This window comes from Notamacropus eugenii, chromosome 6 (assembly GCF_028372415.1).
Source record: "Notamacropus eugenii isolate mMacEug1 chromosome 6, mMacEug1.pri_v2, whole genome shotgun sequence".
In the NCBI taxonomy this organism is placed as follows: Eukaryota; Metazoa; Chordata; class Mammalia; order Diprotodontia; family Macropodidae; genus Notamacropus; species Notamacropus eugenii.
In genome coordinates this window covers 376,824,009-376,851,395 of record NC_092877.1, presented here as the reverse complement: position 1 = coordinate 376,851,395, position 27,387 = coordinate 376,824,009, and the positions used below count along the sequence as shown (strand labels likewise).

The window sequence follows — 27,387 nt, the reverse complement described above, 5'->3', positions numbered from 1 at the left end:
ATTGAGAGATATAATGGAGAAATGTCTTCCCATAAATTCAGAATAGCAATCTGCAGAATGCGAGACATCACAAAGAAGCTATGTCTCACACAGATGATAACGGGCGAAGCAGGATCCAACTGGTTTTATCTTGTTTTGAGGATAGAAGTCAGTTAAGTAGAGTCAAAGTCCTCCTTGGAATACTCATGTGTGATAAACTCATGAATATTAGCTGCTCCTCAGAGAGGACTAAAGGTTCATTTTAATGATCATACAATACATGTAGCAAAAGGGGGGGACATATCAAGAGGAACTGTGTAATAGGTGCATCGGGAAGCTGTGCATATTGTATTACTAAGCCAGTGGCAAGACAGGGGAGGGACTTTGTGGTAGAGTGTGGCTGTTCTATGAGATACCCATCACTACAGTCATGTAATAAACTTTTATCTTCATGTCTCCCAAGCAGGAAGGAGTTATTTCTTATAGGAGCCATCCAAGACAACTCAAAATCTCTCATTCCTCCTTATCCAAACTGTTGTCAAGTGGATTTCACTTCTTCATCATCTCTCAAATGCACCATCTTCTCTCTTCTGACACTGCCTCCTTCCCCTTATCCTAGTGCAGCCCCTCCTCACCTCACACCTGGATCATTGCAACAGCTGCTGGTGGGTCTGCTTGCACCAAGTTTCTCCCCACTGCAGTTCATCATCCACTCAATTGCTAAAGTGCTTCTCCTTAAACACTCTCCCCTCCAATAATCTCCAGGGGCTCCCTATTGCCTCAAGGATCATATACAAAGTGCTCTGCTTGGCATTCAAAGCCCTTCATAACTCCACCTTGTCCCACCTTTATAATCTTCTTGCACCTTAACTCCTTGATAGCTACTCTTTGTTCCAATGACCTTGGTCTCTACATTGTTCTATGAACAAGTGGCTCCATCTCTCAACTCTTGGTATTTTCTCTGTTCCCCAAGCAGGGAATTCTCTCCCTCCTCATCTCCATCCACTGGCTTCCTTTGTTACTGTCAAGTTCCAACTAAAATCTCATCTTCTAGAGGAAGCCTTTCCCAAATCTGCTTAATTTTAGGGCCTTCCCTTTTAAAATTTATTTCCTATTCATTCCATATGTATCTCCCACTGTCAGTACCTCTTTAACTGTTGTCTCTGCATTAGACTGCAAACTCTTTCTAGACAGAGACTGTCTTCTACCTCTTTTTGTATCCCTAGAATTTAGCACAACACCTGGGACATAGTAGGTACTTAATGCATGTTTATTGTCTGAGGAGGATGTGGTTCCAGGGATTTGAGTGGGAGGGTAGCTAGTATAAAGAAACAGAGAATATTGTGTGTGAGGGGGAGCCAATAGGCCACTTTGACTGGGCCAAAGAGTGATTTAAGGTGAGTAATGTGTAACAATCCTGGACAGATTGGCAGGAGTCAGATTGTGGAGAGCTAATGGCAAACTATATTTTGTATTTGATCCAAAGATAATAAATGAGTGTTAGAGCTTTGTGATCAGGGGTAGGGGGTGTGGGGTGGAATGGGGGTTAGAAGGGGGTGGAGGTTGGGGGGTTGATATGACCAAACCCATGCTTTAGAAGTAGATATCACTCTGGTAAGTGTAAGCAGTATAGCTTGGGGAATGGAGAAACTGAAAGTAAGGGCACTAATGAGGAGACCACTGAAATATTCTGGCAGGAAGGTGATGTGGGCATGAACTAGGATGTGGCCTCATGAGTATAAAGAAGAGGATGGATGGGAGTGATGTCAAGGACCTAGAATCGTGAGACTTAGAAATGATTAGATACTGGGGGTGGGGAATAGTAAATAGTAAAGAATAATTCCAAGGTTGTAAACCTGAGTGACCACAAGGGTGGTAGTGCTCTCATCTGAGAGAGAAGGGAGTCTGTTTTGTATATGTGGAGTTTGAGATGCCTATGAGTCAACTCCTAGAAAATACCCGGTAGGCAGTGGGTGATTCAGGGCTGTAGGTCAGAGAAGAGTCTAGGGCAGCTGTGGGTAGACCCTGTGTTTCCCATCCTTTTAGAATACATATAGAACCATATACTGAGCCAATGGTTCCCAAAATGTGGTCTGGGGATACCTCAGAGTCCTCAAGGTATTTTTAGGGAGCCTGTGAGATCAAAACTATTTTTATAATATAGAGGTATTTTGATTTCTAATATACTAAATAGCAATAATTATAATCCGTACAAATAAGAACTCTTTGGGGAATGTTCAATAATTTTTAAGAGTACAAAGGCATCCAAGACCAAAATGTTTGAGAACCATTCTAAAGAACTGCCTGATGACAGTTGCCAGAATTGCCTTGAAAGATGGTTAATTTGTCTAGAAGCAAAGAGGTAAATCAAGTTACATCTTGACTTTTGGGTTCATATATAGGTATAAGAGTTTAGTAATTTTAGTTCCTTGTAGGAAGTTTGACAAATGTCGCCAGCTTCACCAATTCACCAGGTCTCTTAAATTTTTCCTCCCAAGTTAATTTTCATAAGAAACCAGGGAATATGGTGGTGGTGTTCATGTCACCACTAGGGGATAGATCTCTACCCTTGAGAATTAAAGGGTCACAAACAAGGAGAATAAACCAGGACAGAATAAGAAGCAGCTCTCTGAATGCCCATGGACAAGTAGGTGTAATTTGTAAGACCTTTCTAAACTTCTCTATATGAATATAAACACGTGAATATTGTATTCATTGTGGACCTGTGCTTTCAACTATTGTCCCACAGGTGGCCTTTTATTTCTGGCTAAACCCAGTGGGAAGTCTCCAATGGGACTCTCTCCTTCCTCTCCTCTAACTCTCTTCTCAACTCTCCACAGTCTGGCTTCTGCCCTAGTCATGCAACTGAAATTGTTCCCTCCAAAGTCACCAAGGATCCCTTAATGGCTAAATCCTTTTCTCAGCCTGAATCCTTGAACATTGGCCCTGGAATGCCTTCCCTCCCCCTCACCACTTCCTGCTTTCCTTGAAGTCCCAGCTGAAATCCCATCCTTTGCAGGAAGTTTTTCCCAATTCTTAATTCCAGTCCTTTTTCTCTGTTGATTTCATCCAACTTCTCTTCACATATATGAACTAATTGTCTCCTTTGTTAGACTGAACTTCTTGAGAGAATAGATGCCTTTGGAGGGGAGAGTTTCTTTCTGTCCCTAGTATTTAGCATCAAGCTTGGTACATGGTTGGTGCTCAGGAAATGCTTACTGACCGACTGCCTTCTTCACATTCTGAATTTAGTCTTCTTTCTCCATGTCATCGCATAAGAAAGCAAATTAGGAGGAGCTTCAGAAATCATCTAATCTCATCCCTTCATTTGATCAACAAGGAAACTGACGTCCAGGTAAATGAGGTCTGTCAAACACTTGCATAATAACCAGAGCTCCCATCCACAAAGCACTCTAAGTAGGTAGCTGCTGGCACAGGGTGTCCCTGAGCACACAGCACACTCTGAGGCTGGGACTGATACTTGCACTTTGTGTGCTACCTTCCTACAATGCCTGTCCACTGTAGATGTTTAATCCATGAACTATGACGATTTTATTCTATCTGGGGACTCTGAGTCAATCAACACAAAGAAAACCAGCTCTCCATGCCTCTGTGGTAAAGGTTATATTTGGCCTGTGGGAGGGGCAGCCCAACAGTTGCCTGGCTTCATTCCAGCCAAGAGCAGAGCCTCTGTGCCCAGAGTTTGGCCTAAAGGGCCAAAGACTAAAGGTCTTTGGATGAAGGTCTGAGAGTAAGTCTCCCAATGCCTTAATCAGTTCATTCTCCTCTTCAGAAAACTTCAATAGCTTCCTGCTTCCTAATGAATCAAACCTCAAGTCCCAAGCCTGATATTCAAGGCCTTCTGAAATCTGGCTACAACTTATTACTTTCCCAGCTTTCTCTGAATCCCTTTTGTAGATTCCAGACAAACTGCACTGCCTTCCCTCAAATTCCGCTCAGCCTATACTGCTGTTTCTTACTCTTGGAAGACTCCAACTCTCCCATAGCTATTTGGTGAAATCCCTGAAAGACCCCTATCAAAAAACTCAGGTCAAAGTCTCCTCCACCTTTAAGTCTTTCCAGATCCCCACAGTCAAGGTTTGTGGGGGTTATAATTGCCCAATTTACAAGAAGAGCCTTTGAGGCAGAGCTCTGAGTCAATGCACTTTATTAAAGGGTCCATCCCTCCCTCCAATGAAGTGGAGGAACTACAGTGCCTTAGTTTTATTGTGCTTGATACCTGGACAAAACAGGTGAAACAAACTAAAAATAAAGAACCTCACTGTTTGATAGACTTGTGTTTGAATCCCACCGCCTCCTCCATACATGACATAGATCAATTTATCTTCTGTAAATCTCATCTCAACTGAAAAATGGAGATCATATTTCATACAGCATCTACCTGAGGGACTTTTCATGAGGATCACGAGTTACTATATATAGTACTTCTTACAAATTATAAATGTCAGTTCTTTTTATCATGATTTTTACAGAACCTGTGCCTAGAGTGAGGAAGACCTGAGCCCAAATCTAGCCTCAGACCCTTCCTGAGTGATCCTAGGCAAATTGGCTTAAATTGAGGATATCGTAGCACATAAGTTGATGCCCACCTGCCCTCCCCCACACACCAAGGTTGTTTTGAGTAGCAAATGAAATAATAGATGCCAACCACTTTGCAAACCTTAAAGCGCTATATAAGGTTAGCTAATTCTGTTTTTTACTGCTATTTTGGTAGGCAGGTCACATAAGCAGATTGCAGCTTGATCCTGGAAAAAGCTTCCTGATGTTTCTGCTCTCCTCCTCCTAATGGGCTACTCTAGGAGGCAGGCAGTGGCTCTTCAGGAGCAGAGGTCTTCAGGCTTCTCTCAGGAACATTCTAGAGGAGATTTCTGGCCAAACTCAGATTGCACCATCAGCCTCTCTACATCTCCCTCCAATTCTGAGATTCTGGAACTCTCAGATCCCCCCTCCTCATGTCACCTGAAGTCCTTTGGGGGCCCAGACCTCCCACTTGTTCCCTCTCTGATTTCCATGAAGCCCTGTGCACACTGCAGGTTCTCAGTGTGTGCCTGGTGCTGGCATGGCTCCAGCTGTGCTCAGGCCCAAACTGACTGTGACAGATCCAGGGGGAGGGCTGTGTGTTGCAGAACTAGCCAGGGCATCAATATCTCAGGGACCACTTGTACGCTGGGCAGCTGGGCTTTCAATGGGGAGATTTCTCTGCTGGGAGTCTGGGACAATTCTCTTTTTGTTAATCTCATAGCAGGCCTTGGACTCTGCCTGGGGGCAGCTCAAATAACCTTTCTCCTGGGCAGGATGATGTCTAATAGCCTTGGCTGCCCACTAGGGGAAGTGCCAGGGAGGAGGAGGAGCAAAAACTGGAGATAAAGGTGGAGAAAAAGATAGAGGCGAAGGAGAAGCTGGAGAAGCAGCAACACCAGTAGCAGAATGGGAAAGAAATCTCTGTACCTGGTGATTTCTTGTGTCCTTCTTGCCTCCTTTGTGTATGCTCCTCTCCCAGACAACATCGAACAACCATGGAAACTGATGATGACCTGGGCTACCATGAGGGTTCAAATTCATCTGGTAAGTGAAGAATTTGGTTGGCTCTAGGTGTTAAAGTGAGATGCTCTCAGAAAGGATGATGAGAAACTTTCCAAGGACGTGGGGCTCCTGTGTTTGTCAGTGTTAAAATATTTCAGAGTGATCTCACATGAGATTCTTATTCAAGACAAACACTTTAGTGCAGAGGTTCCCAAAATATTTGGCCTGCCCTCCCCTTTTATAAAAAAAATACTTAGTGCTTCCCAGGAAATCTTTTACTCTTTAAATCTTTTCTTGAAATTTGCATCATTTCAAAAAATGTGGAATATTTTTAAATGGAACAAATAAAATTAAATAATTTATTATAATGTCAGAAGTTTTTTCTGAATTGAAATTTTGATGATATGAAATTCCATCATGTAACCAACAGTATCATACTGTAAACAAGTCATTACATGCACATATTCCTGCTGGTGCATGATGGACTTCCTGACAATGTGCAACATGCTCAACTGTCAACACTTGTTTGTTGAGACCTTTTAATGGACTGGGCTCAACAATATGGAATTTCAGAAGAGAATTTGTTTGAGAGGCGGTGAGGAACAGGCAATGTGTCTATTTTGGACGAGTTGTGTTTCGGATGTTTATGGGATACTGAGTTTGAGATATCCAAAGACAATTGGTGACAAATGACCACAGCTCAGTTGAGAAACTAGGAGTGGATACAGAGATCTGGGGATTATCTGCCCAGAAATAATCATTAAATCCACTGGGACTGAAATGATCATCAAGTGAGATCAGATTGAGAGAAAGTCAAAGAGGGAAGAGGAGAGAACCTCAAATGAAATAGAAAATTACCAGGTATGACAGGGATGAAGAGCCAGCAGAGGAGACTGAGGAGGATCAGACAAGGAGAGGGAAAACCAGAGCAGAATCATTCATGAAAACCCTACCGGAGATAGCATCCAGGAACAAGTGCTAACAGTGTCAAGTACTGGAAAGATGTTAGGAAGGATGAGCACTGAGCAAAGGCCAGGAGGCTTTGACAGGTTAAAGATCATTGCTAAGTTTGGAAAGGGCAACTTCCTTTGAATGATAAAGGTAGATGCCAATTTGCAGAGGGTTTAGGAGAGAGGGAGGGGATAGGAAGTGGAGAAACTGAGTATGGATGGATTTTTTTCTTTTCTCTGTAAAAAGATTCAAACAGCATCAAACAAAATAGAATTTCCATGTACCACAGTAGACTAGACTTGAAGGACTCTGCATAAACCTGTATGTATTTATTATGTAGCTCTTGCTTTTCTTTTTAAATATCTAGCTCTCCCTGGGCCCCTCTCCTTCCCAACACACCCTAATTTGAAAAAAATCAAACAGTAAAATAAATTCCTCCAGTGGCCATTTCTCTAAATGTTTGTCTTATTCTGAATCAGGTTCCATCCTCCTTTCTAAGCACATGTGTACTATGCTTAAACCACGGTCTTCTGGAATCCAATTTCCTGTCTCTCCGAGTTGCTGTTAGGCATTGTCTTTGTATACACCATTTTTCTGGTTCTGCTCCCTTCACTTCACACCATTTCATACAAGTCTTCTCAGGTTTCCTTGGAGCAATCCCTTTCGTTGTTTTTCAAAGAATATTCCATTCCATGTATACGCCATAGTTTGTTCAGTCATCTGCCAATAGATGAACACTTTCTAATCTTTTAATTCTTTCTTTTCCTTATAATCCTTCCTCCATGATCAAGATGGTTGATTTACTCCTCCTAGTTTCTGTTGAATACTGAGTCTTTACCCCAACAGCTAGACTTTTTGTGGTTATCCAACAGGAAGCAACCAGATTCATTCGCTTCTCTATGTTGCAAACCTATTCTGTTCCACTGATAGACCCACCTCTCTTTTTTTATCCATGACCAAATCATTGTGGTGATTTCTACTTTGTAGTATGTTTGAGCTCTAGTCTTCCTCCTGTCCACTTTGTCCCATTAGTTTCCTTAATATTCTAGTCCTCTAGATGAATTTTGCTAGTACTTAACACTACAAATATAAACATATTATTTTAGCTTTATAATGTCTTTCTTTGGTAGTTTGATCATTGTGATATTGAACCAGTAAATTAATTTAGATAGGATTGCCATTTTTGTTATATTGGCATGGCCCAAGTGTGCAAAATTAAAATTTCTCCATCTATCAGGTCTGAATTTATTTCTGTGCTGGATTTTGTAGTTACATTCAAAGGACTTCTGTGGATCTTGCTGATATACTCCCAAATACATTTCTATCTGTGGTTATTATAAATGGAATTGCTTTTTCCCTCTCTCCCTTCACATGATGCACAGGGATGCTGATGATGCATGCGAAATTATCTGCCATCCTGCACCTTTGACGAATTCCTTCAGTTAGTTTTCACTCAAATCTTTAGACTTTAAGTAGATCCATCATCGTCATCTACAAAAATGTTTATCTTTCCACGATGACTGTGTTGATTCTTATGGCCCTGAATTGCAAATCTGCCACTTAGTTTCTTACACACAACGATGTGCCCCACATGGCACCATCCACAAGTTCCCGGGTCTTGTTGTTTTATCCTATAAAATGGGGATAATAAGGGCTTCTCTCCATAGTCCCATGGTCAGAGGAAAACTACTTTGCAACCTTTCCAGCATGTTGAAATGTGGGTTATCATTAACATAATCAATAAAGTTAACAGAATCATGTCATGAATGCCAGCAGCATTAATGGCCTTTCCAGCTTCTAGCTCCTGCCTTTCCTGACATATCCCCAACCTTCGAGTGCTCTCTTCTATCATGGGCTTGGGAACAATGGTCATCTTTGTCTTTTTTAAGTCACTGACAAACCTTGAAGCCAGTCTTCATAAGTGCATAAAGGTGAGGAGAATGAAGATGGATAGAATTTAGGAAAGTTGAAAAAACTGTGGAAGGTCTTAAATGCCAAGCTGAGGATTTTGTGCTTTTTCATATGGTTCAGAAGGAGATACCAAAGGATTTGAGAGAAGGACTGACATCAGACTTGTCCATTAGGACCAAGACAGAGAAAAAGATTCAGTTCATTTCAATTAATCAGAAGGCAATTAACAGTACATGTTCAGGTCAGGCACAGCTCAGAAGCAGCTGTTCATCATCTCTAGCTGTAACTTAACAGGTTACACACCAAAGATCTGAGAAAAAAGAAAAATATTAATGCAGTTGGCAGTTTCGTTTGAAGAAGAAAATGAAATTATGAAGTTGAGAAACTTAATAAAGGCTGAGATTGAATTTTAGAAATTTTAATAATCATTTGATCAATCATTTCCAACATTTTATTTTTCACTTTTGAAACAGATTTTGGTCACTCTGTGTAGTCTAGAACCAAGTGAACAGGCAGTGTTTGATGCAATCACGTCACTAAGCAAAAGTTCATGGAAAATATGGTTAAAGGTCAGGACTCTAGATAATAGAAAGAAATAGAGCAAGGGTCAGTTGACAACCTAGATTAACAACAAGCCAGGTTTGGGAAGTCCTAGAAGTAAGCCAGAGACTGAACTCTCTGCAGTTACTAGTAGTCTGGAATGTACCATCTAGGGAATCCACCAAGGCATGAATCTGGAAAGAGGCCCCAGAGATGAGACAGAAGATGACTCCCAAATTTCCATTTCTCACCCTAATCCTTTTCCTGACTTTATCCTGCCTTCCCTGATACTCATTTCTACTAGGATGCTTACCAGCAGTGTTTATTGTTATACTCCAAAGACCACATTCTCAAATTGGAGCCCATCACCTTTTCCTTCTAAACACAGAAGACATTGTCGGCTCTCTCTTTTTTCTTAAATCTGTGTTCACTCAATGGCCACTCTTTTTTGATCGTGTAAGGGATGATTGAATTTTGTTTCCACAGAAATTCCGTGAGACATAATTTGTGGACCTTAAGAAATCATACTGATGGCACCCTGATTGTAGTGGAGTTCATTATTGGTCACCTGTTAATCAGCATATCTAAAAGCAGACTTCTCTTCTTTTGTTAGACAGGAAATGTCTGAAAGGCATGTATCCTTATGGGTCACCCTAGCTCTTGCCCTCTCTGGCAAAAGAAAGATTAATAAAATCTTTTCTTAATTCACATGAGGGCCATGTGGAGTTTTTGGTAAAATGATTGTTTTTCACAATTATAATTCAATGTCATCTCTTAAATTCATCATTCTTTTCCCTACTCATGCTATCATGCCTCATATTCAGGTCTTCTTCATCTACAGAGGGTTGTCAAGGGCTCCTACCATCATTCTTTTCTTTCCCCCTTCCTCATCAATGTTGAAAAAGTCTTCTCAAAGTTCAGGTCTTATTATGTCAACCCTCTGCTTAAAAAAACTTCAGTGTTTTCCTTGTTTTTCTAAGATAAAATACAAATTACCTTTGGGGCCATCCTCAGTCTGACTTCATCTGATCCTTTCAGCCTGATTTTTCACAAGACTTGTCTTTAGGCACACTTAATTCCAGTTAAACTGGATTACCATTACATGGTACTTGAACTTGACATTCTATCTGAAACATGCCATTTGCTTATACCATCCTTCAAGCTTTTAGTGAATTTTTGTCTCAACTTTGCCATTTGAAATTCTTACCCTTACAAGGCTATGTTCATGACTGTTTCCTGAGTTTATGACTCTTTACTTTCTCAAATTCCTTTGCATTAACTTATTTCCATCCCTGAACTATCCCCTGGTAGAATGTGACCTTGAAGTCACAGATAATTTTATTTTATTTTTTGCATTTTCTGTGATTAGCATGTTGTTTTGCATGGCACTTAATAATTGTTGAATTGAATTGGAACCTTGATCATCAGGTTGGACTCACCAAGTGGATTAGTATTCAGAACCCAGGACCATGCCAAAGGCAAAAGTTTTCTGATTTAAGTGTTCCATACTGAGAGAAAGGCCCCAGAGCAAGGTTAGGCCTGATAATTTGTAGGGTGAATTAGCTTAAATGCCTGGAGAACAGGATGATGGATGTTTGGAAGGCAAATTCTGGCTATGAGAACTTCACTGATGACATAAATAGGTTCTGGAACTCAGTAGGAATTCTGTCATGGGATATAATGTGTGTGTGTGTGTGTGTGTGTGTGTGTGTACATACAAATACTAAATTAATTTAGGCTCAGTGACCAGCATAAATTTAAGTCCAGATATAGAACCAAGGGTGACAATCTAAGGACTTGTGGTAGTCCTGGAAGCCACCACAAGTAGAACTTCAGGTATTGTGATTCCAAAGTGCTGACATCAGATAATGAATCATCAATAAATTTTCATTTATTAAGCACTGACTATGTGCCAGGCATTGTGCTAGATGATGGGGATATAAGGAAAGGCTGTCCTCAAGGATTCCTCCATTTTAGCATTGGGGACTCCAGCTAAACAGCTAGATACAGACAAGATACAAATTGAGTGTATAGACGGGAGGCAATCTCATAGCAAAAAGTATTGGAGGACCTGACTGGGCTTCCTTTCTCTTTTGTTCTTATCAAAAATTTCATGCACTTAGTTGCTGTTTACCTTGAGCAACCCTGACGTTATCATGCCTGACTTCTTCTAGTTTGGCAAATATTTTGACTAAAAGAACTGGGACTCTTCCCAGATTGCCAAGGCAGATTCAGCTGTCCAGCTAAAATCCTGCTGGTGTATTTGGTTATGGATACAGAGCTGGCCGTGGCATCGGGAAGACATGGGTCCAAATCTCTCCTCTGAGACTTAATTGCTACGTGTCCACTGGGAAAGTAATGTGACCTCAATTAACCTCAGTCTTCTCGTCTATCAAATGGGGAGTAATGATAGCACTGGTCATCTAGCATCAGTGGGAGGGTCAAATGAAATAATGTATATAACACACTCTGAATACATGAAAGTTCTATAAGGTAGCTATTGTCAGTGACTAATTGGGTACAGTGGTAATAGAGAGGCATGCTCCTGTGTGTGTATGGAGCTTACATCTGTACTTTTCATTGTGTTTCTTTGATGTCAGTTAAGGCTTTTGGATACACTGGGAGTTCCATCATCTGTACTTCTCTACCTCTATGAAGTACCACCAACGTCAGATGCAAATGTCATAGTGACAGACACTCTGTTCAATAAAGTTCCAGTCCGAGTTTTTGAACCAAAGCAAAAGTTGTCTACAATGAGAAGAGCCGTGTTTTATATTCATGGTGGTGGCTGGACCCTGGGAGATGCTGGTAAGTACTTTTCTTAGGGAACTGAATCTTGGAGAGGCCAACAAATTTCAAGGCACTTTGACATTAATCAGAGTATTATGAGATGATAGAACAGGGCTGAGTCAAGAAGAGAAGAGATGAGAGGAGAGAAGAGGGGAGAACAAGAGGGGAGAGGAGGACAGGGAAGGAGAGAAGAAGGAAGGGAAGTACAAGGGAAGAGAAGGGAGAGGGAGAATAGGAGCTGAGGAGAGGTGGATGAGGAAGGGAGGAGAAGAGAGACAACAGGAGAAAAGGGGGAAACAGGATACAACTAGCTACTCAAAACTTCCTGGGTTTTGATGGGGTTTAACCAGAATGCTATTTTACTAATTTACAAGGTTAAGATAACCCCTGTTGGTCATTTGCAGAGGATACTAGCTTCTGACAGGTAGGTACACCAAGTATATCAAATTACTGATTATGTTTCTTTCGTGAATATACAATTAGAACAAAGAGATGGTCTTTTAGATCTTTAGAGGTAGCTGGTTGCACAGTAGATAGAACACTGAGCCTGGAGTCAGGAGCTCTACCTCTGACACTAACTTGCTCTGTAACCCTGGGCAAGAAACTTAAGCTCTATATGCCTCAGTTTCCTCAACTAAAATGGGATGATAATAGCAACTACCTTTCAGAGTTGTTGTGAGGATCAAATCATATAATTTTTGTAAAGGGCTGAGCACACTCTCTGGCACATAGTAGGTGTTATAATAAACATCTACAAATGCTTATTCTCCTCCCTGTTTCCTCCCTTCTTCCTGCTTTCAGGGTACATCTGAGATAACTGTTGCTTATTTTTTGGACTGGTGAATTCTTCACAATGGGGATTCCTTGTTGTGGAAATATTAATGTGAATCACTGACTCTTCAGGATGTGAACAATGCCAAGAACTCACCAACAGGAGGTAGAGCTAAGAAGGTGGAGTCAAGGCAGGGATTCACCTGACCTTTCCCCAAAACCCCTCCCAATACCTTGAAATAACATCTCTAAACAAATTCTGGAATGGAAGAATACATAAAAAGACAAGAGCGAAACAATAATCCAGACCAAGACAAGGTCAGCAGGAAAGATCCATTGCACCAGGGTAAGAGAGCACAGATTGGGCCCAAGCAAACCAGAAGCAGGCCATGGGGCAACTAGATCAGTGTCAGCAGAAGCACTTTATGGACCTCTCAGTCCACAGATGGTAAGGGGATGAGACAGAGGGAGATTTCCAGGGATCGCCTTGCTGGCACCAGGGGCAGGACTCTGTTTCATTGCCTGTACTTAGATCTGGGTTGCAGGTCTCCAGAATTACCTTTGAAAAAAGTAGCACAAAAACCTGAAGCTTGGTACAGTGTCCCCTCCACTTGGGAAGCAGAGTCCCACTTGAGAAGTGTTGAAAGTTAAGAAATAGGTTGGTAAATGAGGAATCAACAGAAAAAAATTCTGACCATAATCATTTATTATGGAGTCAAGGAAGATCAGAAGACACACTCAGAAGAAGACAACAAAGTCAAAATACCTGCATCAAAAGTCTCAAAGAAAAGTATGAATTGGTCTCAGGCAATGAAGACCTCAAAAAGGATTTTAAAAATCAAGATATAGAGGTAGAGGGAAAATTGGGAAAAGAAATGAGAGTGGTGCAAGAAAATCATGAAAAAAGATTTAACAGCTTAGTAAAAGAGGCACAAAAATACTGAAGGAAATAACTCATTACAAAACAGAATGCACCAAGTGGTAAAAGAGGCACAAAAATTCACCAAAGAGAAGAACTCCCTGAAAAATAGAATTGACCAAAGGAAAAGGAGGTACAAAAGCTTAATAAAAAAACAGTTCCTTAAAGTTGAAATTGGGTAAGTGGAAGCTAACAACTTCATGAGACCTCAAGAAACAAGTTCAAAAAAATCAAAAGAAGAAAATGTGAAATAGTTCATTGGAAAAACAAATGACCTGATAAATAGATGCAGGACTAATAATTTAAGAATCATTGGAATACCTGAATGTCATGATCAAAAGAGAGCCTAGACATTGTCTTTCAAGAAATTATTAAAGGAAACTACCTTGATATTTTAGAGTCAGACGGTAAAAGAGAAATTGAAAGAATCCATTGATCACCTCCTTAAAGGAATTCCTAAATTAAAACCCCCACAAATATTATCACCAAATTCCAGACCTCCCAGATCAAAGAGGAAATACTGTAAGCAGCAAAAAAGAAACAATTCAAATACTCTGGAGCCAGAGTCAGGATAACACAACATTTAGCATCTTCTACATTAAAGGATAAGAGGGCATGGAATATGATATTTCAAAGGACAAAAGAGCTTGTATTACAACCAAAAGTCACCTATCCAGGAAAACTGAGTTTAATCTTTCAGGGGAAAAAGGGATATTCAATGCAATAGAAGACTTTCAAGTATTTCTCATGAAAATATTGGGGCTGAATAGAAAAGTTGACTTTCAAACAAAAAATGCAAAAGAAGTATGAAAAGGTAAACAAGAAAGAGAAATCATAAGGGGTTTGATAAGGTTAAACTGTTTATATTCATATGTGGGAAAATTATATTTATAACTCCTAAAAACTTTCTCATTGTTAGGGCAGTTAGATGGAGTGTACAAAGACAAAAAGCAGGTTGTGAGTTAAGTGTGATGGGATGATTATCTAAAAAATAAAAATAAAGAATGAGAAAGAAGAATGCACTGGGAAAAGGGGAAAGGGAGAGGTAGAATGCAATAAAAAATTTGACATCAAAAAGGCCTGAAAGAGATTTTATAGTGGAGGGGGAAATGGGGAAAGCAGGAAGGGGAGCACATGAACCTCATTCTCACTGGAATTGACTCAAAGAGGGGATATACATACTCAGCTGGATGTAGAAATCTATCTTATCACTGAAGAAAGTAGGAAGGGAAGGGGATAAGAGAAGGTGGCAGCTTATAGAAAGGAGGACAATTTGAGGTTGGTAAAAAACAAAAGCAAAACACTTTTGAGAATGGACAAGGTAAAAGAAGAGAGTAGGGTTAACAAGGGGAAAACAAGATAGAGAGAAATACATAGTTGGTAATCTTTACTATGAGCATTGTTCTTACAGGGAGTTTCTCTGATAAGGACTCCATTTCTCAAACATATAGAAAACTGAGTCAAATTTACAGAAATAAGGGCTATTCCTCAACTGATAAATGGTCAAGAACAGGCAGTTTTTCAGACAAACTGTCTACACTCATATAGAAAATGCTCTAAATGGCTAGTGATGACAGAAATGCAGATTAAAACAACTCTCGGCTACTATATCACACCTGACAGGTTGGCTAATATAACAGACAAGTAAAATGACAAATGTTGAGGGGATGTGGGAAAATTAAAACAATGATGTACTATTGATGACGTTGTATACTGATTCCAGCATTCTGAACAGCAGTTTTCAACTATAGCCAAAGGTCTATAAAACAATGCAAACATGCTGACCAGACAATACTACTACTGGATCTGTGTCTCAAAGAGATACAGTAAACAAAAAGGAAAAGGACCTATGTGTACAAAAAGCATTTACAGAAGCTATTTTAGTGGTGTCAAAGAATTGGAAATGGAGGGGATATCCATCAATTGGGAATGACTGAACCAGGTGTTATATATGATTGTGACAGAGTAGTGTTGTACTTTAAGAAATGATGAGCAAGAAGCTCTCAGAAAATCCTCAGAAGATTTACATGACCTGATGCAAAGTGAAATGAGCAGAATGAAGAGAACATTGTATATGTAGCAGTAATATTGTATGATAATCTACTATGAGTAACTTAGCTGTTCTAAGCAATACAAGCAGCTCTGTGGGATGTATGATGAGAGGCATTGTCGATTTCCAGAGAAAGAATTGGTAGAACCTGAATGAAGATCAAAGATATATTTTCTTTATTTTTCTTGGGCTTTTCTTTGGTCTGTGTTCTCTGTCACAGAATAACTTACATGGAAATGTGTTTTGCTTGACTACACATGTATAACCGATGTCAAATGGCTTGCTTTCTCAATGAAGGAGAAGGGAAAGGAGGGAAAGATTTGGAACTCAAAATTTGAAAAAAAAATGTCGAAATTGGTTTTACATGTAATTGAGAAAAATAAAATGTTAAATGTGTTTTTAAAAAATGAACACACCAACAGTATGCATACATTCTAAGGACACATGAACAGCTTGTGTACATCCTGCTCTCTTTTCTCTAGACTTTGTACAGAAGTACAGTTTTAGAGTCAGAAGTCTTGGATTCTCTAACCCTGACATCACAAAGCAGCCCAGTTATGTTTCCGGTGCATCTTATCACTCTCCACTGAAATCCCAAACCATAAACCTGCCCCACATTGCAGCCTGGCCACTTGTTGGCTCTGTTCAGGGATGGTTAACCTAGATGGCTGCTGGAGTCCCATCCCACTTGTATTCTGGGATTCCAGTTCTCCCAAAGTTGTTTCCTATTACAACCACACAAATTTCAGAGGATATATCGTCTTCAAAAGGAGAGACAGAATGGCATCACATTTGTTAAAGATTTCATTGAGAAATCCCCACCCCCTTTTTTAGCCGAAACTTCTTAGAAGAGGAAGGTGGATTTGAGGCTGTTTCAAATGCCCAGGAACCTCTAAGGGAGAAAAGATCAACGTTAGTCTTGCCTCTTCTTGAGCCCGACTCCCATCGCAGAGTGGCCTGTGAAGCAAAGGAGCATTATTTGTCTGAAAAGAGAAAATATTATGCTCCCTCCATCCTAGTGGGCTGATCATTTTTACTTGCATTTTCTTGCCTCTTTACCTCTTTGCAATCCTGTTCCAAGTTCAAAAAATACTTCTTCATTAACCCTGTACCTTTAAAATATCAGGAAACCATGTGCTTTTTGTATTGTACAAAGGACTTTCTTACCATGCATGTGTAGGGAAAGCCTGCTCCATGGAATGTTGTACTTTATTTTTCTCTATAGGCAGATCAATACAGATAGCCTGTGATATTCACTGTGGATTGTTCTCTGAATATCAAGAAATAACTATCACATTTCTGTTAAAGAAGCAGGCATCTTTTTTCCTTATCAGTTCTAATTGACTTGATTTGATTTTTTTCTATTTTAGCTTGGTACCCCTATGATGATTTGGGAAGACAGATGGCAGACAAACTTGATGCTGTGGTTATATCAACTAAGTAAGAATGATTTCAGGTTTGGACAGACCTGTTAGGACAAAGGGTCCATCACCTTCCTTGGTTGTGTTTTGTTTTTAATACTTCTAAGCTGTTTGCAAGGCAGCATGACTTGTGGATTGGGGTGCCAGCCTTGGAGTCAGGAAGACCTACCTTGGCAAGTCACTTAATATCCACAGAGAAGAACTAGGTTGCCAGATATGGTCAAGTAGCTTATCAGATGTTTGAAAGGGGAAAGATCAACTAGTTTGAGAAAGGTCAGGCTAAAGGGCTAAGAGCAACAAGTGTCTAATTCTTTAATCCAATCTAATTAAATTTCACTCAACATCTAGAAGCTCAGAGTATAGGATGCTTAAGAATGAGACCTGCAGTCAGTCAATGAAAAGGGGGAAGGGAAGCTGGTAGAATATGTGTAAGGAGCAGATAAATTCCCTGATTTAGTCAACACCCTTTTCCCCACCATGACTTGACACACCTATAAGTTAGAAGGAGATTTCTCAATACTTAATAAATGGTTTGAAAGATTCCTCAAGGTAGAAACTGGGCAAGTTCCTTCCATTCTCTGGGGTTCGCTTTCCTCGACTGCAAAATGAGAACATTGGGCTATATGGCATGTTTAAGGCCTCTTCCAGTCCCTATGTTCTACTCACAATCCAGGAGCTGATTGTTGGATGAGGAAGTAACAACCTGAACCGTACTGAGATGTGGAATGACTCTGAGACCCAGGAGTAAAATCATTACAAAACTGAAAAGTTTTTAAGTTGCTCTCCTGAAGATGAAAGCAAATGAAATTAGCCAAAACTGACGAAGGCAAACTTTTAAAAACTAAATCAACTGGCTTGCTTTTTTATTGGACAGTTGCTTACAAAGTACTCCAATTGTTTCATGTGTGTAGGTCCACAGTCATATTGACTTGCTTTCTATAATGTGTTCAATGGTAAAACAAACAAAAAACTAAACATTTTTTATATCAGAAACTTTATATGGTGAAAAGATGTTTTATTTAGAGCCTTTACAAAAAAAGTAAAAATAGAAAATCAGTTTTTAACCCCCAGGACTTATCATTTTAGTCAGGAACCTCTCTTTACCAAAATAGCCCAGGATCACAGCCAGTATGTGTTTGAGATGGCTCTTTTGAGCCAGTTATTCTGACTCCTGATCTCCTAGACTCTTTTGCCTTTCAGAAGCATTTGATAAGGCTATGGCAGTGTGTAATTATTTGAACTTAATACATAAAGAAATATCATTCCTCAATCAATTTATCAGCAAGTATTCTATGAAACATTGGCCATGTAATCTGTGTAGTGATAGCACAATAGGTGGAGAGAGGGGAGAAGAGATAAAATCAAAGGGAGAGACAGATAGGTCAATGAGAAAGACAATCACCAAAAGTACAAGAGCAACCATGGAAGGGCCATTTTCTATTTGGACCATTTCAAAGCTAAATGCACCATCATCATCCCACTTGTGAAATCATCGTCATTTATAATTCAGCATGCTCCATGCTCTGAGGTTTTATGATGGGTGATCATTGCAAAAACTTAGCATTTAAAGGTCATATTTTAATAGACACTATGAAAACAAAGGTTTTTTTTCTTGTACAAATGATTCAAAAGACCATTAAAAAACCAAATATACATAATGTTGCTTTTAAGTAAAAAAAAAAAACCAAAAAACAAAAAACAAAGAAATCCCACATAGCTTATGTCTTTAGTATTTATTTAGAACTCATCATATTATTCAATAAATATTTTGTTTTTCTCTAAAAAGCTACAGACTATCACCTCAGTATCACTTTCCAACTCAATTTGAAGATGTATATGATGCCTTAAGGTGGTTCTTGAGGAAGAATGTCCTTGCAGAGTATGGTGTGGACCCCACCCGCATCTGTATTGCTGGAGACAGTGCTGGTGGGAATTTAGCTGCAGCTGCCACTCAGCAGGTATTAGTTAAATATTTGTACATTTTTAATGTTCTTTTCAAAGTCATGTTTGCTTCATAAATTTTTTAAAATGAAAATGTAAGTAGTGATTATTTCGCCTTGAAAATCTCATGGAAATGATCAGGTAGAATGACTCAATTATTTTTTAAAAAATAACTCCTCTCTGTTAGATTGACTTCTTTTCTTACTAAAATGATATGGCAATGTCGTGGAGGGCAGTGCTTTTAGAATGCTTTACCCATGCAACCTAAGAGGAATGAAGTTAAAACTACATCTAGCTAAATGGTACCATAGACAATGAATTAATAACAATACTAAACATATATGCACCAGAATCTATAGTATTCAAATTATTAGAGAAGTTAAGCGAATTACAAGAAGAAATAAAGGGGAAAACTATACTAATGGGAGATCTCAACCTCCCCTTTTCAGAAATAGATAAATATAACGACAAAATAAACAAAAAAGAACTTAAGAGGTGAATAAAATTTTAGAGAAGTTAGATATGATAGACTGCTGGAGAAAATTGAATGTGGATAGAAAGAAATATACCTTTTTGTCAGTGGCACATGGCACCTACACAAAAATTAATCATGTATTAGGCATTAAAATTTATCAGTCAATCACAGAAATGCAGAAGTATTAAATGCATCATTTTCAGATCATGATTCAATAAAAATTATATGTAATAAAGGACCATGGAAAGATAAACTAAAAATTAATTGGAAACTAAGTAATCTAATCCTAAAGAATAAATGGGTCAAACAGCAAATAATAGAAAGAATGAATAATTTCATCAAAGAGAATGACAATAATGGACAACGTACAAAAATTTATGGAGTGAAGCCAAAATAGCACTTCTGTGAAATCTCTAAATGCTTATATGAATAAAATAGGGGAAAAACAGATCAATGAATTGGGCATGCAGTTTAAAAAGCTAGAAAAAGAACAAATTAAAAATCTCTAATTAAATACCAAATTACAAATTCTGAAAAGCAAAGGACAGAATAATAAAATTTAAAGTAAGAAAACAAGAAGCTGCTTATATGAAAAACAACAATAAAATACATTAATTATGGTTAATTTTATTTTAAAAGAACTTTGAAAAAAGAAGAAAACCAAATTACCATTACCAAAAATGCAAAGGATGCATTCACCAGCAATGAAGGAAAATTAAAACAACAATTAGGAGCTATTTTCCCCAAATGCATGTCAATAAATCTGACAATCTAAGTGAACTGGCTGAATGTTTGCAAAAATATGAGTTGCCTAGATTAACACAAGAGGAAATATTTTAATAACACCACTTTAGGAAAAAAAAATTGAAGAAGTCTAAGAAAAAACCTCCAGGGTCGGATGGATTTACAAGCGAATTCTACCAAAGATTTAAGAATAACTAATTTCAATACTATATAAACTATTTAGAAAAATGGGCAAAGAATGAGTTCTACCAAATTCGTTTTATGGCACAGATATGGTGCTGACGAATAAACAAGGAATAGCCAAACCAGAGAAAAAATTATAGACCAATTTTCCTAATGAATATTAATGAAAACATTTTAAATAAAATATTAGTAGAGTTTACAGCAATTTGTCATGAGGATAATACAGTATGACCTGGTATAATTTATACCGGGAACGCAGGGCTGGCTCATTATTAGGAAGACTATTAGTATAACTGATCACATCAATAAAAAAACAACAGAAATCGTGTGATTATCTTAATAGATGAAGAAAAAAATCTTTTGACAAAATACAGTAGCATTCATTCCTACTAAAAATACTAGAAAGCATAGGAAAACATGGAGTTTTCTTTACAGTGATATCGCTAACATTATCTGTAATGATGATAAGCTAGAAGCTTTTCCAATAAGATCAAGGATGAAATACATTTATCACCACTATTATTCAGTATTGTACTATAAATGTTAACTTTAGCAATAAGAGAAGAAAAGACATTAAAAGAATTTGACTAGGCAAAACCCATCAGTCTTTGCAGAAGATATGATGGTATACTCAGCGAATCTAGAGAACCAGCTAAAAAACTACTTGAAATAATTACCAACTTTAGGAAAGCTGCAAGATACAAAATAAATTCACATAAATCATTAGAACTTCTAGATATTACCAACAAAGCCCAACAGCAAGAAAAATACAACTTAAAATAGCTGTAGATGATATAAAATATTTGGGAGTCTACCTGCCAAGACAAACCCAGGATTATGTGAACAAAATTACAAAACACTTCATACAAATAAAGTCATATCTAAGTAATTGAAAAAATATCAATTACTCGTAAGTAGGCTGGGCTAATATAATAAAAATGACAATTATATCTAAATTAATTTAACTACTAAGTGCCATCCCAATCAAACTAATAAAAATTGTTTTATAGAGCCAGAAAAATAATAAAATTCATCTGGAAGAATAAAAGGTCAAAGATATCAAGGGAATTAATTTCTAAAAATGCAAAGGAAGGTGGCCTAACCATACCATATCTAAAACTATATTATAAAGCATTACTCATCAAAAGTATTTTGTACTGGTTAAGAAATAGAGTGGTAGGTCAGTGTTTTAGATATACAAGGCACTGAGGTAAACAATTCGAGTAAGCTATTGTTTGACAAACCCAAAGATTTCAGCTTTTGGGATAAGAACTCATTAATTGACAAAAACTGTTGGGAAAACTGAAAAATAATATGGCAGAAATTAATCATAGACCTTCATCTCACAATGTATACCATGATAAGGTTGAAATGGAACCATGATTTAGGCATAATGGGTGATACCATAAGCAAATTAGGAGAGCAAGAAATAGTTTGCCTATCAGATCTAAGGAGAAGGAAAGAATTTATGGCCAAATGAGAGAGAGCATTACAAAATGAAAAATTGATTATTTTGATTATATTAAATTAAAAAAATTTTTGCACAAACAAAACCAAAGAAACCAAGATTAGAAGGAAAGCAGAAAGAAGGGAAACATTTTTTTAGAATCTGTTTCTGATAAAGGTTTCATTTCTCAAATATATAGAAAACTCAATCAAATTTATAATAATGCAAGTCTTTCCCAAATTGACAAATGGCCAAAGCATATGAAAAAGCAGTTTTCAGATGAAGAACTTAAAGTTACCTATAGTAATATAAAAATGCTCTAAATCACTATTGATCAGAGAAATGAAAATTAAAACAACTCCAAGGTACCCCCTCACACCTATGAAATTGGGTAATATGACAGAAAAGGAGAAAATGTGAGAAAATTGGGACATTAATGCATCATTGGTAGAGTTGTGAACTGATCTAACCATTCTGGACAGCAATTTACAACTATGCCAAAAGGTCGATAAAACTGTACATACCCTTTGATCCAGCAATACCACTACTAAGTTTGTATCCCAAAGAGATCATAAAAAAGGGAAAAGGACCTACATGTACAAAAATATTCATCACAGTTCTGTTTTGATGACAAAGAATTGGAAATTGAGGGGATACCCATCAATTGGGGAATGGCTGAACAATTTCTGGTATATGAATTTTATGGAATACTGTTGTGCTACAAGAAATGACAAGCAAGCAGATTTCAGAAAAATCTGGAAAGACTTACATGAACTGATACTGAGTGAAGTGAGCAGAATCAGGAGAACATTGTACATAGTAACAGTCACATTGTGCAATGATCAACTATGCTTTACTTAGCGCTTCTTAGCAATACCATGATCCAAGACAGTTCCAAAACACTCACAATGAAAATGCTATCCACATCTAGGGAAAGAACTATGGATTCTCAATGCAGATTAGAGCATACTATTTTCACTGTTTTTTTTTTTCCTGCGACTTTCCTTTTATTCAGTTACTTCTTTCACATGACTAATGTGGAAATATGTTTACATGGTTGTCCATGTATAACCTTAGGATTTCTTGATGCCTTGGGAGGGAATGGGAGGGCATGAAAGAGAAAAAATTTGAAAATTGAAATTTTACAAAAAAATAAATGTTGAAAACTTACTTTAAATGTAAAAAATATATAAAATTATACATATAACATATAAATGCATATAAAATGCTATTTATGAGAAAAAGAAATGACAAAGGGGATGGCTTCATAAAAAACCTCAGAAGAATTACATTAACTGATGCAAAGTGAAGTGAAAAGAACCGCTTGTGTACAGTAACAGCAATATTGTAATTATGATGAATTGTTAATGCCGTACCTATTCTGATCAATCCAGGGATCCATTCTGAAGGACTTATGATGAAAAATGCTACCTACCTACAAAGAAAGAACTTATGGAGTTTGAATGCAAATTTTAACAGACTTTTTCCCCTACTTTCCTTATTTATCTTGCTTTTCCCCCCAATATAGCTAATATGAAAATATGTTTCACATATATAATTGATATCACATTTCTTACCTCTCAATGGGTAAAAGACAGGCAAGAGAAAATTCAGGACACAAAAACTTTTAAAAACCGAATGTTAAAAATTAATAAATTTAAAGTTTTAAAGAAAAGAGAATTGAACTTCAAGACAGAATAGGAAAAACAGTCAGAGGATCTAGCTGTTCTAAATGATCCCAAATTTCTTTTATTATTGATATTATTAGTATTCTTTTTCTGAAATTAACGAATAACAAATTAAACAGTAATTTCAAAATTTTTTGTCAGTTTTCCCATGCAGTGGAGAAAGCACTGAAGGCACTAGAGGTGAGCAGTTCTCAGTGATCTGTGAGGAACTGTAGTGTATAAGAAAAGTGCTGATACAGGAAAAAGAGGTGGGATAGTGATGAACATCCCATTTTCAAAAGCAGGGAAGTGGGAAATAGTGATCCCCAAAACTAAAGGTTGGATGGCTTGACATCAACCCCAAGAAAAATTCAGGAAGAGATTATAAAAGGGAGGGTTTATGAACATTTGGTAAAGGAAGTAGTGATTGATACAGGATCAATACAGTAAGGAAAACAAGGGCATGCCTAATTAGCCTCTCTTTTCTCTTTTCTTTTCTTTCTCTTTCCTTCCTTCCTTCTTTTTTCCTTCCTTCCTTCTTTTCTTCTTTTACATAACATTTTCCTTCCAATTACATGTAAAAACAATTTTAACATTTATTTTTAAAAATTTAGTTTCTAAATTCTTTCCCTCCCTTTCTCCCCTTCCCACTCCCTGAGAGAGTATGCAATCTGATATGGATTTTACATGGGCAATCATGTAAAACACATTCTCATATTAATCATTTTGTGGAGGAAGGAAGGAAGGAAGGAAGGAAGGAAGGAAGGAAGGAAGGAAGGAAGGAAGGAAGGAAAGAAGGGAGGCAGGGAGGGAACGAGGCAGGGAGGGAGGGAGAAGGAAGGGAGGAAGGAAAGAGAAAAGAAGAAAGAAAGAAAATTAGTATGCTTTGACCTGCATTCAGACTTCTTCAGTTCTTTCTTGGGAGGGGGATAGCTTTTTCCATCATGTGTTATTTGGAATTGTCTTGAACCATTGTATTTCTGAAAATGGCTGAATCATTCCCACTTGCTTATCATACAACATTGCTATTACTGTGTACAATGTTCTCCTGGTTGCACTCATGTCATTCTGTATCAGTTACTGTATGTCTCCAACTAGTCTTTCTTGGTCACACAGCTAACTGTTCTAATGGGTAAAATGTTGGGTTTAGAGTTTACTGGGAAAGCTTTGGACACTTACTAACAGTCTGATCCTGGACACGTCAGGCCACATTTCTCAGCCTTAGTTTCCTCATCCACAAAATTAGTAAAATATTAGTGCTTATCTCTTAGGGTTGTAGGGGCCAGATGGGATAGCACAAATAGAGTACGTCATCAACTCTGAAGGCTAAATGTTCGTTAATAATAATAATTTGTAAAGTGCTTTAGAATTTACAAGGCACGTACACATTATTTCATGTGATCCTTATAAAAAAGGTGGAGTTATTCAGTCAACGGTTCTTCGTTAAGCAGTGTACTAAGTTCTGGTGACATGAAAAATGGGTAAAGACGTCCCTGTCACCAAGGGCCTCATATTCTGCTGGGGAAGAAACCTCAATAATAGCTAAGCACATAAAATGCATCTAGAATGTAAAGGGAAGGTCACCTCAGAGGCACTGGGAGTAGTATGGGGAAGGGACTAAGGAAGGCCTTCCTGCAGAGGAGGGGTGGAAGCCAATCCTTACAGGAAGCCAAGGCAGTCCAGAGGTGGAATGAGAAGAATGAACATCCCAGACCTAGAAGACAGCCAGTAAAAAGGCAAAGGTTAGGAGAGGGGATGACTTGTGTGAGGAACAGCCAGGAGGCCAGTGTCACTGAATCTGAGTGTGTGGTGGGGAGTAAAGTATAAGCAGGCTGGAAAGAGAGGAAGGGGCTGGGTGATGGAGGGCTTTAACAGTCAGATAAAGAATATATCCACACAAGATGGGCTCAGACAATATTACAACGATGGGCTGTCTAAACAACGTAACAACCTCCTATAACACTGTCTGTCCCTACACCACTTACAGTTTCAAAGTCTATATTCCTCAGTTGATCCACCATCTCCTTTTCGTACAGTTTCAGTACTATTAGCACTCTGTATACAAGAGGACTAAATAGGATTGTGGGTTAATCTCCCTGAACCAAATTGCCATGCATTGCATTGGTTCATAGACTTAGTGCTTTCAGAGATTTGAGAGATCATCAGTCAACAAACATTTATTAAGTCTTAGATGCCATACTATGTTCTGGAGATAAAAAAGCAAAACAAAAAATTCTTGCCCTCAAAGAGCATGTACTCTAAGTGGAGAGAAAAAAATACATACAACTAAGTACATACAAGCCATGCGCAAGGAAGGTGGAAGATATCATGAAAGGGGGATACCAGTGGGAACTAAGGGAACAAGAGACTTATATGCAAAAAGATATAAAGTAATTGCAAGAGAGAGAAAACACTGCCAAAGGGGTGAAGGAAGCTTGGAAGATGATTCAAGGTCTATAGAAGGAAGGGGTACTTAAGTTGGGACTTAAAGGAATCTTGGGTGGCTCAGAGATGAAAGTGAGGAAGAAGTGCCCGGTAGGCAGAGAGGACCACATATACCAAGGCTTGGAGGTAGGAGATGGGATAATGTTTTACTGAGTAAGCTATGTTCCATCTTTGGACCTTAATGTCTCCATCTGTTAAATGATGGGGTTGAACTACATGTTCTCTCTAGTGCCTGCTAGGTCTAATAAGCTATGAATTCTAATTAAGCAATATGTCCTGGGTTTTTTCTCCCCTAGCTTCTAGATGACCCAGAAGTCCAGATAAAAGTCAAGATTCAGTCTTTAATTTATCCTGCTCTTCAGGCTCTTGATATGGATTTACCATCATACCGAGAAAATGCCCATATGCCCATTCTGAGAAAAACTGAAATGGTTGTGTTTTGGAGCACGTATTTCACCTCAGACAAGGCACTGGAGGAGGCCATGCTTGCTAACCAACATACACCTGTGGAATCAAGCCATCTCTTCCAGTTTGTCAACTGGAGCACCCTGCTTCCTGAGAGGTTTAAAAAAGGACATCTTTATACCAACCCAATTCATGGACCCTCTGACCTTGCAACAAAGTACCCTGGATTCCTAGATGTCAGAGCATCCCCCCTGTTAGCTGATGATTCTAAGCTACAGGGTTTACCCTTGACCCATATCCTCACCTGTCAGTATGATGTCTTAAGAGATGATGGGCTCATGTATGCCTCCCGCCTTAGGGCTGCAGGGGTCCAGGTAGCTCATGAACATGTGGAAGATTGGTTCCATGGAGTCCTGTCATTCGCTAGGTATTTTAGAGCAAGCCATAGGGAACTCAGAAAATATCTGAAGTGGCTAGAGGAGAATCTATAGTGATCATTCAACTGTTCCATTTCACCAAGAACCCATTTTTCGTGTGTTCAAGTCGCAGCATTGGCTGCTGGCAGGGGTGGGGTAGGTTGGGAATAGGAGGTCAGTAATGGGACTCAGACTTGGTTCAGACTGCCCTGGATAGAAAATTTGTGCACAAATACCTCCCTTACAAAAGGAAGTGAAGGGAAGAAAACATGCATTGACATATTATTAAACCAAATTTCCTAAGTGCTTAGGAGACGTTCAAACCAGATGAAATGGGGGTCCAGAGGATGAGCAGTGAAGCTCCTCTTCTGTCCTGAGCACTTAACTTACAGCCTCAACTGTCTACTGCACATGCCAACCTAGCTGTCCAAAGGAGAACAAGTAAACGGATACTGACAACCTTAAAACACTGTATAAATGTCACTGGTTATTGTTGTATTGGAGGTTTTCGTTATTACCAATATCTCCAACCTGAGAGGTCCCAAAGTAACATCATTGTCCTCTTTTCTGGAAGTCTTCTCAACCTTTCATCATCCCTGTTTTAGTGGATGTCCATCAGCTTTAAAACTTCCAACTTGACTCTTTTTTTCTCCTTCATCTCCTAATCTCCCATCCCCCATCCCAGCAGTTGCCCAGTTCTGCTCATTCTGCCCCCTCTATATTTCTTATGCTGGTATATTTGGGTTCATTGCTGGGGTTAGAGCAAAGACCAAGGTCGGGGGTTCATA

At 38.5% G+C, this 27,387-nt stretch overlaps 1 protein-coding gene across 1 annotated transcript; it reads left to right on the top strand.

Moving 5' to 3' along the window:
* The first annotated feature begins 5,300 nt into the window (after nt 1–5,300).
* LOC140510253 (arylacetamide deacetylase-like) lies at nt 5,301–27,066 on the top strand. Its single transcript, XM_072618711.1, has 5 exons — nt 5,301–5,565; nt 11,526–11,733; nt 16,826–16,895; nt 18,663–18,834; nt 26,075–27,066. The coding sequence occupies exons 1-5, from the start codon at nt 5,428–5,430 to the stop codon at nt 26,672–26,674; spliced, it is 1,188 nt and encodes a 395-aa protein (XP_072474812.1). The 5' UTR covers nt 5,301–5,427; the 3' UTR covers nt 26,675–27,066.
* The last annotated feature ends 321 nt before the right edge of the window (nt 27,067–27,387 follow it).

Bases quoted from the DNA above. Each gene is read 5' to 3' on its own strand.
- LOC140510253 (XM_072618711.1), top strand. From the start codon at position 5,428: ATGGGAAAGAAATCTCTGTACCTGGTGATTTCTTGTGTCCTTCTTGCC. The intron at 5,566-11,525 runs GTAAGTGAAGAA...CTTTGATGTCAG, and splicing joins TGAGGGTTCAAATTCATCTG to TTAAGGCTTTTGGATACACT. The intron at 16,896-18,662 runs GTAAGAATGATT...TTCTCTAAAAAG, and splicing joins GCTGTGGTTATATCAACTAA to CTACAGACTATCACCTCAGT.